The sequence below is a fragment of the Danio rerio genome, chromosome 4 (genome assembly GCF_052040795.2).
Source record: "Danio rerio strain M-AB ecotype USA chromosome 4, GRCz13ab, whole genome shotgun sequence".
In the NCBI taxonomy this organism is placed as follows: Eukaryota; Metazoa; Chordata; class Actinopteri; order Cypriniformes; family Danionidae; genus Danio; species Danio rerio.
The window spans coordinates 78,057,231-78,070,019 of NC_141024.2; the positions used below are offsets into that span (position 1 = coordinate 78,057,231).

The 12,789-nt window shown below is 36.5% G+C and overlaps 2 protein-coding genes, 1 long non-coding RNA gene and 1 other non-coding gene across 10 annotated transcripts in view; all 4 read left to right on the plus strand.

Annotated features, from left to right (window-relative positions):
* The window catches only part of znf1086 (zinc finger protein 1086), an 893,143-nt gene that overhangs the window by 756,916 nt on the left and 123,438 nt on the right, over nt 1-12,789 (plus strand). The window contains exons 2-3 of one of the 5 annotated variants that reach the window (XM_087248998.1): nt 381-530; nt 1,598-3,976. The exons of 3 other annotated variants lie outside the window; for them this stretch is intronic. In XM_087248998.1, the coding sequence (XP_087105124.1) occupies nt 446-530; nt 1,598-2,712 (1,200 nt within the window). In that variant the 5' untranslated portion in view covers nt 381-445 and the 3' untranslated portion in view covers nt 2,713-3,976. Of the gene's footprint in view, nt 1-380; nt 531-1,597; nt 3,977-12,789 lie in introns of those variants that run through there. One more of the 5 variants, XM_088650923.1, reaches the window with a different exon arrangement.
* Nucleotides 1-12,789, plus strand: part of si:dkey-220a11.5 — a 765,979-nt gene that overhangs the window by 349,147 nt on the left and 404,043 nt on the right. The gene's annotated exons all lie outside the window — the stretch shown is intronic.
* LOC147845065 (uncharacterized) lies at nt 5,626-8,676 on the plus strand. The gene is made up of 3 exons (XR_015483775.1): nt 5,626-6,465; nt 6,747-6,873; nt 7,835-8,676. It is a non-coding gene; the product is annotated as an uncharacterized LOC147845065 (long non-coding RNA).
* Nucleotides 11,252-12,789, plus strand: part of LOC137491181 (NACHT, LRR and PYD domains-containing protein 3-like) — a 38,269-nt gene continuing 36,731 nt past the window's right edge. For both annotated transcript variants that reach the window (XR_015483299.1, XM_087248413.1), the window contains exon 1: nt 11,252-11,293. The gene's annotated coding sequence lies outside the window, so the exon portion shown is untranslated. The remainder of the gene's footprint in view (nt 11,294-12,789) is intronic.

Here is a 12,789-nt window from a genome sequence, read left to right on the forward strand (position 1 = left end):
ATTTTAATTCTTTATACAACGTAGTACTATTTTAATCTCAGTAATCGAGGGCTATTGTTTGAACAACAGAAATGTGTTTTAATGAAGGTTTTATTTATTTACTAGCATAATGTCATTCTAATATAAGTAAACAATATTCTATATATATATATATATATATATATATATATATATATATATATATATATATATATATATATATATATATATATATAAATGGAGAACTAGTTTTTATTAGGTCATTTGTTTGTGGCTATTGTTTCTTGCTCAGACTTACCTGATTTATTTTTGTCAATCACTCTCATATAAAGAAACTGTTGAAGCAAGTGTTGAAGAGAAGTTATTTTGTTTCTGTTCATTGTTTTGTTCATTTTAAACAGAATAAAGTGTCCAAACACAGAGAAAAACTCCTGCTGAAGCGACTGATCTCCACACTGTTATAAAGATGGTGTTTATTAAAGAGGAGAGTGAAGATGTGAAGATTGAAGAAACATTCACAGTCAAACAGGAAGATCTGCAGGAACAAACAGGTTGGTTTTCATTCTCGAAACCAACTCAGTCATTTGATCCTCATTCAGATATATTTTAATAATAAGAATACTAAATTAAATCCATCTTGCAGCCCTGAGTGTGCTGCCTAGTTCTCTTAAATGCACATAAGCACTCATTGAAAGACAGGAACGAGTTTCTTTTGTTACTTGTTCTCAGGTCTTTTGTCATTATTTTATGTATTATTAGTCTCCCATTTTCTCTACCTTCTTAAGGTTGTTGCTTTTTTTGTTCTCCTACTGTTTGTAAGGTGTCCTTGAGCACTAAAAACAGCCTTAAGCACTAATGTCGTTTTAAAATTATTATTGAACGAATCCTTATATTTGCGCGTCACTATACAAATTTATCAGGACTTTGATAAAATGAAAATGGAAAGGATTGGAAGGGAATTTGCTGTGCTCTATCATTGATAGGGAAAAGGAAACTCTTTGCTAGATTGACTTTGTATCCAGAAACATTTCCAAATTCTGAAATTATTGTAAAAACTTTTGGAATACATGTATCTGGATTCGACAGAAAAAGAAGATCATCCGCATATTATTATTAATATAGTCAGTCGTCGACTGAGGTGGGCCGGACTAAGGCTTGAAATTCCAGAGCTAAAAAGGAGTCCCACTCCGGCCCTGTTCCCTGTCTGCTTTACACATTTTAGAAAAACATTTTGTTGTAATTATAAATATAAACAAATAAAAATTCCATTTACAGCTTTCAAATCTGTCTTATTAATATGACCAAAATTACTTTTATGATCAATTATGTAAGAAAGTCTAAAAACTGGACTGACACGGTTTTAATTTACTATAACTTCTGTTAAGTGGCTTTGACAAAATTTACATTGTAAAAGCACTACATAAATAAAGATGAATTGAATTGAATCTGCTTAAATGTGTACATGTTAATGGACCAAACAAAATATGATCTGATTTATTTTACATTTACCATGCATCAAAATTGCAGTGTGTGTAGCCAATGTTTCCAGTGTCTTTTCACTTTTCAGCTTTTGATGAGAGTTGTAAGATTTAATGAAAACATGTTTTATTTATTTCAGACCTAATTGAAGAGAATGAGGGCAGTAAAGAGGAGGAACATCATGTCAAAATTGAGAAAAAAACTAATTTACAGACTGATGGTATTTTGAAAAGGGGAGACAAAAATAGTTTCACCTGCACTCAGTGTGGAAAGAGTTATGGAAGTAAAGACTATCTTAAGATTCACATGAGGATCCACACTGGAGAGAAACTATTCACATGCCCTCAGTGTGGGAAGAGTTTTGGAAGAAAAAGGGAACTTAAGATTCACAGGAGGATCCACACTGGAGAAAAACCATACACATGCACTCGGTGTGGGAAGAGTTTTAGCCAATCATCAAACTTAAATCAACACATGAGGATCCACACTGGAGAGAAACCATTCACGTGCACTCAGTGTGGAAAGAGTTTTAACCGATCATCATCCCTTAATGAACACATGATGATTCATACCGGAGAGAAACCATTCACATGCACTCAGTGTGGGAAGAGTTTTGGAAGAAATTTCGATCTTAAGATTCACATGATGATTCACACTGGAGAGAACCCATTCAGATGCACGCATTGTGGGAAGAGTTTTAGCCAATCATCATACCTTAATCAACACATGAGGATCCACACTAGAGAGAACCCATTCACATGCACTCAGTGTGGGAAGAGTTTCCACCGATCATCATCCCTTAATAATCACAAGACGATCCACAATAGAGAGAAACCCTTTACTTGCACCCAGTGTGGAAAAACCTTTAACAACTCATCACACCTTTATGAACACATGCGGATCCACACTGGAGAGAAACCATTTACATGCACTCAGTGTGGGAAGAATTTCAACCAATCATCAAACCTTAATCAACACATGAGGATCCACACTAGAGAGAAACCATTCACATGCACTCAGTGTGGGAAGAGTTTCATCTGCTCATCATCCCTTAATCTACACATTATGAGCCACACTGGAGAGAAACTTGCACTTAAGCAGCGGTCACAATGGACTTTTTTCCCCATGGATTTCCATTCATACGCACGGGAATGTGTCAGACCGGAAACCAAGTTTGTGTGTCAAGTTTCGCAGTTCACTGCATTGCAAAGTTCAAGCTTGGTGAACTCTGACCTGCAAAATCGCATCACTTGACTGTGTGAGACCAATCAAAGATCAAAACATGACCTTTCTGGACAGAAATGTAAAATATGGACCAATAGCTCGCTTTTTTGTCTAATAATCTTGTTTAATCCCGTCGCTTTTCACAGCGCCAAACAACAGAATTTTGCATGCTCAAACTCTAGTGTGACCACAGCTGCGGTGTGGGATGAGTTTCAGCAACTCCTCAGACCTTAATAAAGACCCACACTGGAGATAAACCATTAAATGCACTCCGTGTGGGAAGTTTCAACCAATTAGCAAACCTTAATGAACACATAAAGATCCACACTGGTGTGAAAGAGTATATGTGCTTGAGTGTGAGAAGACTTTTATTTCAAAATTTAAACTGCACCCGACGTTTCACACTGGAGAGACCGTACAAGTGTTCACACTGTGACAAGAGGTTTAATCATTAACACATCTGAAAACACAAAAGAGTATTCACACTGGAGAGAAACCATACAGATCTGATGAGTGTCTACAGAATTGGACAAAAGTTGCACACATGACATGAATGCAGCAAAACATTTTCTCTGTGCACAATGTTTGAAAAGGCTGAGTGACGATATACTGTTTTCCAACACTCCTACACTGCAGTAGGTGGGGTTGTAAATGTGTTGCGCTCCTCGCGTTTACCGTAAACACAATGATGGCGGCTGAGAGAAGAACAGTTTCATAAACATCTGACAAACAGCATCTCAGCAGCTTAAAATCTCTCTTTGCAAGTGATTGTACAGGTGCGGATACATCTGTACTCCACTCTCCAGTGTATTCATGTAGCTAGTGTTGTTTTGGATGATGTTCTCTGTCTGACTACCTGAATGAGTAGCATCACTGGAAAGACACAAATAAATAAAGATGCATTATGAATATTTTATGATTTAGGCAGAGTGACAGGTATTAAGTTTTACAATATTAATACACTTTGATGATCCCAAGACTCCAGATTGGAGTATGTGGTAAATCCTGATTGGATGCCTGCATTACTCATCTATGGGTATATAAAAGTTGTTGTGCTAGGCTGCTAGCTAATCCAGGACGCTGTGGCTACTCAGGAGTCCTCCTGTCAAGACCTGCCATCTCATTAAATCTTTAACCTTATGGTTTTGTTTTGCATTGCTTATATCATGTAGTAAAAGTGTTGTTGTGATTATATCCTAAGTTCTTTATCTTCATTATTATCCCTAGACATTTGTTGGTTGCTTTGATTGATGGTTTTATGAGTTACATTTTATAATAAATAATTTGCATTCAGGCTATTTTGTTGGCTCATCTCTCTTTTATGTTGCGACTCAAACAAGCAGATCATAACACTTTGTGAAATGTGTCCGGTTGTATTTAAGATCCTGTCCTTTCAGTCATGACCATAGGTGAGAGTTGGAACCTTGATTGAGCGGTAAATTGAAAAAATTGCCTTTCATCTCAGCTCGTTCACCACAACAGACAATCACATCAACTGCATTACTGCTGCCACTGCACTGATCCATCTTTTAATCTCACATTCCATTCCTCATGAAAAAAACGCAGATACTTAAGCTACATTTGAGTTAAGGACTTTCCTTCAAACTGGAGATGGCCACCTTTTTCCAGTCGAGCACCATGGTCTCTGACATAGAGGTGCTGTTTCTTTCCCTGCCATGTCACACTCAGCAGTAAACAGCAGTGGTGGGAGTAACGAATTACAACTACTCATGTTACTGTAATTAAGTACATTGTTGGGGTAATTGTACTTCCATGGGTAGAATTTTAAGCCTGTAATTTTACTTGTACTTGAGTACAAATTAAGCTGAGTAATCTACTTTGTAACTTTTAAAATCACACTTCGTTACAGAGTACTGTAAATAAATTATTATTTCAACCCCACACTGACCAGCATTTCTGTAGCCAATAAAAAAAGGTCATCTTAATGGACCAATGAAAAGCCTGGTATATTATTTGAACCGAAAAACAAGTTCAGGCTACTGCAGATTTACGTGAGCTGACCGTCATCATCATACAGTCACGAAGTTATCAATAGACATATGGAGATTTAAGACAGAAGAAATGAGGAAGAAAAAGCAGAGGATGAATGCCCATGGCCACACCCGGAGGAGCTGTTCACCTACAGGTACATAGGGAAGAAAGGGGACAGCTGTGCTGATGCAGTGTGAATAGCTATGTTATCATCTTAAATGCTAATTAAATGTATGCCCAAAACTAGAATATTGCATAAAAGACTATGCAAATAAAGCAGCGTTTCCATCCAACAAGTCAAAGAGAACAAAATCGCCACCTTCTGATTAACTGGCGACAAACATCAAAAGTAAAAACAGAATATGCATCGGTGGGAGCAGCTACGGGACTATATTATCTTCATTTAATAAATGACTTGCAGTGAACGCGCGCTGGCGTTTGAAGGCGCGAGACATGGAGTGCAGACACTCTTGACAATTTTGGAGGTCATTAAAATACTAATATTATAACAATACTGAAATGGTTGAGGCGGTTTAGAATGACCAAAACAACACTTTAGATGTTTTACAATGTGCTTAGCCTGCTGTTTTGTACATTCACACACATTTTCGAAAAATATTCGCATTATAGCATTTCCATCAACCGTTTTTATGTGCATATCCAAAAAGCGCATACAATAAGTGAATGAAACCTGCCTTCTGCTGTGCCATCTGGCTTACACAGGGTTTCCGAGGGGTCTTAAAAGGTCTAAAATATAAACATCTAAAATTTAGGCCTTAAAAAGTCTTAAATTCGCTGTTCTAGGTCTTAAATATGCTTGCACAGGTCTTACTTTTCCGATGTCCATGTAATGCTACTCCTAATGCTCATTTAAATATTTTTTTGTTGTTGCTTGGTGTTACATCCCTTGGATGTATTTATTATTATTGTTGTTTGTTTATGTGTTTACTGCCCAGCCGGCACACGACCGACCTTCAACGTTGAAATATGGTTGAAATAAGGTCAGATGTGTTTTGAACGTTGAAATAATGTTGATAGAACGTTTAATGTTGAACGGTTGAAAAACAGCCTGCATATGACAAGGCTTCAACGTTGAAATGTGGTTGAAAATACGTCAGTAGTTGCTTTAATGTTGAAACAATGTTGAATGATAAATGGTTGAAAAAGGTTACAGAAATCCTTGTACAAATCAACGTTGACATTTTTTTATCATGATCTGTATGTTGAATTAACGTCATGGCTTCACCCAATATTCAACATGTTTGGTTACCATGGTATCGGAGGACTCGGCGCACGCGGCCGCGCGCAGCGCTTCACTTCACTTAATTACGAACACCTGACCTGCAGTGCAGTAGAATTCAGAGGTAAGCGTGTTTTTAGATGCTTTAATGTTTTATTTACCCCCCGATTTTGTTTTACACACAGTGTATCTTAAATGTGACTTGGTGTAGTGTTTCGAATTTTGAAGCATTTAAAACTTTCCAGTTTGGTTTTTAGTCTTGTTTGCGCTCCGGTGACGCGCAGCTAACCTCGAGGTAATGTCACATGTTTAACGTTAGTCTAAATGAGCGTTTTTATGGCAAATTCAAAGCGATAAACTCCAAACGCAGTTTGAAGTTACTGAGCAACGTTATAAAACAATATCCTTTTTATACGCTGTATCATTAGTGTTATTATTACAAAGTGAACTGCTTTCGTTTCACTGTTGTTGTTGTTTTTGCTTTTAGACATGTAACTTAGTCCAGAGACGCACTAACTCGCACAGCATTGAATGGAAAAGGCTTTGTCCATGTAAGTTTACTTTAGCTTTAACTAAGCTATCTGTTAAATCTTCTTGGTGCTTTGGTTGGTGATATTCTTTCTAATCTGTTTGTTTATTGATTGTTAAGCTATGTTGTGATATTATATTGTTATATTGATATTATTATTGTGAAATCATGTTGTGATGTTATACTATGTGACAGTATTGGGGAACAAATATGTATTTAGTTAGAAATTAATGCTTAAATTACACTTTGTATAGTAGCAGATAAGAGGTGTAATGGGTTTTAATTTTCTGGGTTTTCTGGAAGGTCCAGTTGAGGGGCATCAAGAACATGCAGATGGCCTAAACCTGTGTCAGCCTGGACAGACTGCAGTTCTGCTATTCCACGCCAAGGCTTTTGTATGGATGTCTGACTACTACTGTGTTCTCTAAAGGTATTACTGGAGCAAAACAACAGCACCTGTTACAGTGAAATTTGTATTCATAAAAATAGTGATACATGTGTAGCAGGTCCAGTACATGTGATGTCATTGAGAAGTTGTTTTTATTAAATGTCATTAAAACAAATAAATAAACATGCTATTTAAATAAATCTAAATATTAAAAACTTGAGGATTAAGATGAGAAATGAAATGCATCATCTGTCTTGCGAAAGGGGTCTACTTAAGAATTCTGGTGTTTTCCAACTGAAAGGGATAGTTCACCCAAGAATGAAAATTTACTCACATTTTACTCCCCAAATGGTTTAAAACCATTATGAGTTTATTTTGTTGAACACAAAAAAGAGGCTATTCTGAAAAAAAAACTAAAAACCTGTAAACATTGACCTCCATAGTAGAAAAAAATACTATAGAAGTCAATGGTTATAGATTTGCAGCTTTCTTCAAAATATCTTCTTTTGTGTTCAATGTGGTCAGTAAATGACGACAGAATAAACATTTTGAACTATCCCTTTAATTCTCTGTCCTACATGAAGACTTTTGTAGAATTGCTACTCCTTCTAGAGTTTTTCTCAACCATATGTCTAAAAAGCTTCAAACAGCTTTTACAGTACATGTAATGGTTTACAACAACTTGTAATTATTAGATGTGTTGAATGTTTCATGATTCTTTGCTGCAGCCTTTGTTAAAAAAAAAAAAAAGTAATTTTTTTGAGAATCTGAAATTTGAATTCTGGAAATGCTGGCACCGGTGGTGGCGAAGGGCTTCCTGACGATATCACACCTAATTCTTCACTTCCCTTAGTTAGGAATATTCAGATGGATGAGTCAAAATTATTGAGTGTGACGATATTATAGGACAAATTTGGATTCAATAAAAAATAAATATTTGAATTTCACTTTGTATAATAGCAGATACCAACTTAGTTGCAACCTCGTATTTCATTTATTGCAGGTTTTCTGGAAGCTCCATTTGAGTTCATCAAGGACATACTGATGGCCTAAACCAGTGTCAGCCTAGACAGACAGACAGACATCTAATGCAGTTCTGCTACACAAGACCAAACTCTCTGCTTTTGTATGGATGTCTGACTAGTACGGTGTTCTCTAAAGGTATAACTGGAGCAAAACAACAGCATCCGTTACAGTGAAATTTGTGTTCATAAAAGATATGTGTAACAGGTCCAGTACATTTGTCATAAAGGTTAAATCACAGTAAGTACTGTAAAAATAACTTGTTTGCCTTTGCCACAACAGGTCATATATACGCTAACACATTTGTAATTACTGTTTTGTTTTGCCTCACTAAAGTGTTGTTGGAGCTTGGTATGTTCACAGTTGAAATCACTGAAGTCACATGGAACGTTTTGACAATGTGTTTTGTGCCTTATCTTGACAATGACCATCTTGGGACTATTGCTGTCTGTAGAGGATGAGGAGCATTTAATCTAAAATATTTTAGTTTGTGTTCTGAAGATTAACAGGTCTCTGGGATGACACAAGTACTTAATAACAGAACCTATATGAACACTTAATGTGACATGTAATAGTGAAATAGTGGTCCTACATTCACAAATGTGAGCCATTTTTATAAGACCCCTGTGAACATGCAATTTTTATGATACTAATAATAATGGAATAACAAATTGCTATTACTGTTGTGTTTGTGAGAGAGAATCAAACCATATATTCTACACATTTTCTTGATGATTTACTGAAATATTTGTCTACATGTTCCACTGTCACAGGTGCTCAGTTTTGCTGCAGTAATGCTAAACACAATAGATGTACTTTATGCAAAAAAAAAAACAAAAAAACTACTAAATATTTACCATGCAGACCTGCAAAGTGAAGGAGTAATGTCAGGTTTAGATTATAGCATGAGTTTTCACTATTGTGAAAGTGAAGCCATTCATTCACAATGAATTGGAATAGCAAAACTCATTATTGATTTTGAAGGAAACTCACCTGGTGTTTGAGAAATAATTCTGTATTTAAGTGCTAGACTGATATAGATGTTTTAGTGTTTTACACTTGATTCTTTGTCCCCAGTGCCATCTTTTACCTCAAGTGTTTCTCTCAACCTATAAAACCTCAAACAGATGTAATGTATTTCACTTGTGATTCTTAGTTGTGAGTGATGTTTTTTATTTTATTTTTTTACTGCAGCCACTTTAAAAATGGGTATTTTGTAAACTTTGTAAACAGAATTGTATTTTGGAGACTGTGATGGTTGAAGCGTAGTTTAGTTACTTAGTTTAATTTAGTTAGTATCTGTCTTTCTGAAGACGGTAACACTTTACTAAAAGGTTGTATTAGTAAGTGTTAATGTATTTACTAACATGAACAAAGAACAATGAAGTATCTTTCATATAAAGAAAGTACAGTTCATGTCAGCTCAGTGCATTAATGTTAACAAGCATACATTTTGATTTTAATAGCATCGGGACATATTTCAATAAATTAAATGATTAATAAATGCTGTACGAATATTTGTTCTTTGTTCATGTTAGTAAACATTAACTAACTTTAATTCATGAAACCTAATTAAAAAGTGACTATTTAATTGTATGCCTTGTTCTGTATTTGAGTGTACAGCATGTATAGTAACCTGCATGGTTTTAATGAACTATGTATGCTGTAAATGTTGCTGTATATTTAGAATAACAGAAATAATGAGGTGTGTATTAAATAAATGGATACACAGGCTAAGTTGTGTATTTGTGTCGTGTATTTTTTATTAGTAAAAATTTGTTTGCTATATTTATGGACTTTGCGTTGTATGTAATTTCTATTTAACTTGCGTTGAAATGTATGACGGTGAAACAACGTCACGGTATCAACGTTGATCCAATTTGCAAAATCGAAAGGTAATTCAACCTTCATTCAACGTCTACAAAACGACCACAATTCACCCATGAAAAAGGTAAGAGTGAAACAACGTTGTGATTTCAACGGTGAATTACCGGTGGTGGTCCGACGGTGAAACAACGTCACAATATAAACGTTGATCCAATTTGCAAAATCGAAAGGTAATTCAACGTTGATCCAACCATAGACCTGACGTTGATTCAACGTTGAATCACCGTTGAAATGCCGGCTGGGCTAGCATTTATTATATATATATATATATATATATATATATATATATATATATATATATATATATATATATATATATATATTAGGGGTGTCAAAATTAATCGTTTCTTCGGTGCACCGCAATGCAGACGCGGACAATTCGGTATCGGTTCAGTAATAATCATAACCGGTTATTACTGACGTCATTTACCTCATATGCACTCTGTTGCAAGGGAGGCGATCGTGAGTATTTACAGCGCTTTAACTACTTAAAACTCATAAACTGTGCAAAATTTCACTGTGTGTGTTTGCTGGATCAGTCTTTCACTGACATATACAACAATACCCCCTATTTCACTGAGATCGAGAGAATGAAAGTAGCCCACTCCATTTCCTCTCTCTCTTTCTTACACACACACACACACAGTGGCCCATTTGACCTGCTGGGGTGGCTTTTCTTCTCCTCTCGGCTGTTTTACAGCATTACTTTTGGATACAGAAACGAGCGCGTGTCAGCAGAGTTTTCTCCACCGTGTCTATCATACATCAGCTGTGATCGCCGCTGCCGCCTGCCACTTATCAGTGTCACTTATCTGAAGAGCGCAGCGCGCAAGAGCCAATCGCAACCACTTTTGTTGAGGGTGTGACCAATCAAAGAGGTGTAAGAGAACTAGACAAGGATCAGAAATTGAGCTAGATGTTTATATTTGTTTATATTATTTGCTTAATGATCGTTTTGTTTAAAAATACAGTTTATATATCTGACTGTTTGTATTAAATGAGGAAATTGTATTACAAATAATATATAAATATAAATATATTCATACATTTTAATACAAGAACTGCTGTTGTGAAGAAAATATAAAACTGTGTATGGAAAGCATCGTCAATGCACCGTGATGCACCGAGATATCGAATATGAACCGAATCGATGGCATGATAATCGTTTTATTGAGTCCAGCTTAATATGAGCTGCTGTGAATGATATCAGGATCACACGACGTAACTGGGGCTAAAATTCACATATTGTGACTTGTGTTACTGAGATTATAACAAGTACAGTATATAGCACATTTGTAAAAGTGACCTGTTGTATCACAGCGACTGCTTTACTTTTTTTACTGTCAACACTGCTATTACCAGCTGAGCAAAGCCTCCATTTTTATCTTCTATTCTTATCTTCTTGTGTGTCTGTGTTTTTCATCTGACTGGTTATTTCCTCATATCTCAAACAGGTTGTGACATGTTTTCCAGAGGTGAAAGAATTTTCAGATGTGTTGTTCAGCTCAACAGTTCAGCGGAGGAACAGACAGATCTGCAGGCATTATTTGAGGTGAGAGTTTGCTCTTTCTGTGCTTTATATCATCTATAAGTGTCGTCTGATTATCCGTAGATCATCTTTTTGTGTTTCTGAGACTTTACTGCTGAGCTGAAGACATTCTGAGGATTTCATTTACACCTTTAAATGTCGAGTGTGTTTCTGGAAGAGGATCACAGAAAGCAAAAACCTTCGCATTCTGATACTGAAATCTGTGTCCACAGTGCTCTCGCTCAGCACAGTGAACATTTCTGTAGTTATATTGTTTTAGTCATTTGATATGCAGTGACACACAGTCGAATAATTCGCCAAACAGATCAGCCACTTTTGGCATAAACAATCATAAAGTCCTCCTGCTGCAGGATTTAGGAGGTTTGCTGGAGGTCCAGCTGTCGTACAGTAAGGGGTTTGCGTTTTTAATAAATTACGACAGTATGTGTTCATTTAACAGTAAGAATGATTTATAAATCCTTATGAAACAGTCCCTTAAATGTCACGCCTCAGCCTCAGCTTCGCTCAAATGAACCGCTCTCTGGCACACCTCTTCCAACCGGGCCAGGGCTGGACAATTTAACCATATCTGAGCCCTAGTCAGGGCACTCACACTTCTCAAACGTACAGGAAAACAGGCCTGGCACAGTTCGGATAGCATACTGTGAGTGAGCCCTTACAGAATCTCTAAAATGCAGAAAACTCAAACTGCAATAACAGTATTTAATAATGCATTTAGTTTGTTTTTTGAGCTGAGTGTCTTTATATGACCATGGTGATTTACAGTACAGTGGATTCACACAATCTTATGTGTCGATACATGAGCTGAAAACCCTGAAGAGTGTCAGCAGTCAGACCGGTTTCATTTGTTTGCCTGAAGTGTTTCTGCTTTAACTGATTCTGATGATAAGCAACTGCTGTGGCTACAACTGTCACCTGTTTTACATTATTTATACACTTTAATTTGTCTAAATACTATTAAACCTGTACATTTCAGAGCTCATGACATTTCTCAAAACTAAAGCAGAAAACAAAGTAACAAATTCTCCTCTAAAATAAGGAAAATCATTTTCAAAAGTACATTCACTCATTCATTTCATTTTCAGCTTAGTCTCTATATCAGGGGTCACTAATCTTGTTCCTGGATGGCCGGTGTCCCTGCAGGGTTTAGCTCCAACTTGCCTCAACACACCTGCCTGGATGTTTCAATATACCTAGTAAGAGCTTGATTAGCTGGTTCAGGTGTGTTTGATTAGGGTTGGAGCTAAAATCTGCAAGACACCGGCCCTCCAGGAACAAGTTTGATGACAACTGCTCTATATTAATCAGGGGTCGCCACAGTGGAATGAACCGCCAATTTATCCAGCATATGTTTTACGCAGCTGATACCCTTTTAGCGGCAACCCAAAACTGGGAAACACCCATAAACCCTTACATTCACACTCATATATATAGCACATGTGTTTGGACTGTGGTGGAAACCGGAGCACCCAGTGGAAACCCACGCCAAGATAGGGGGA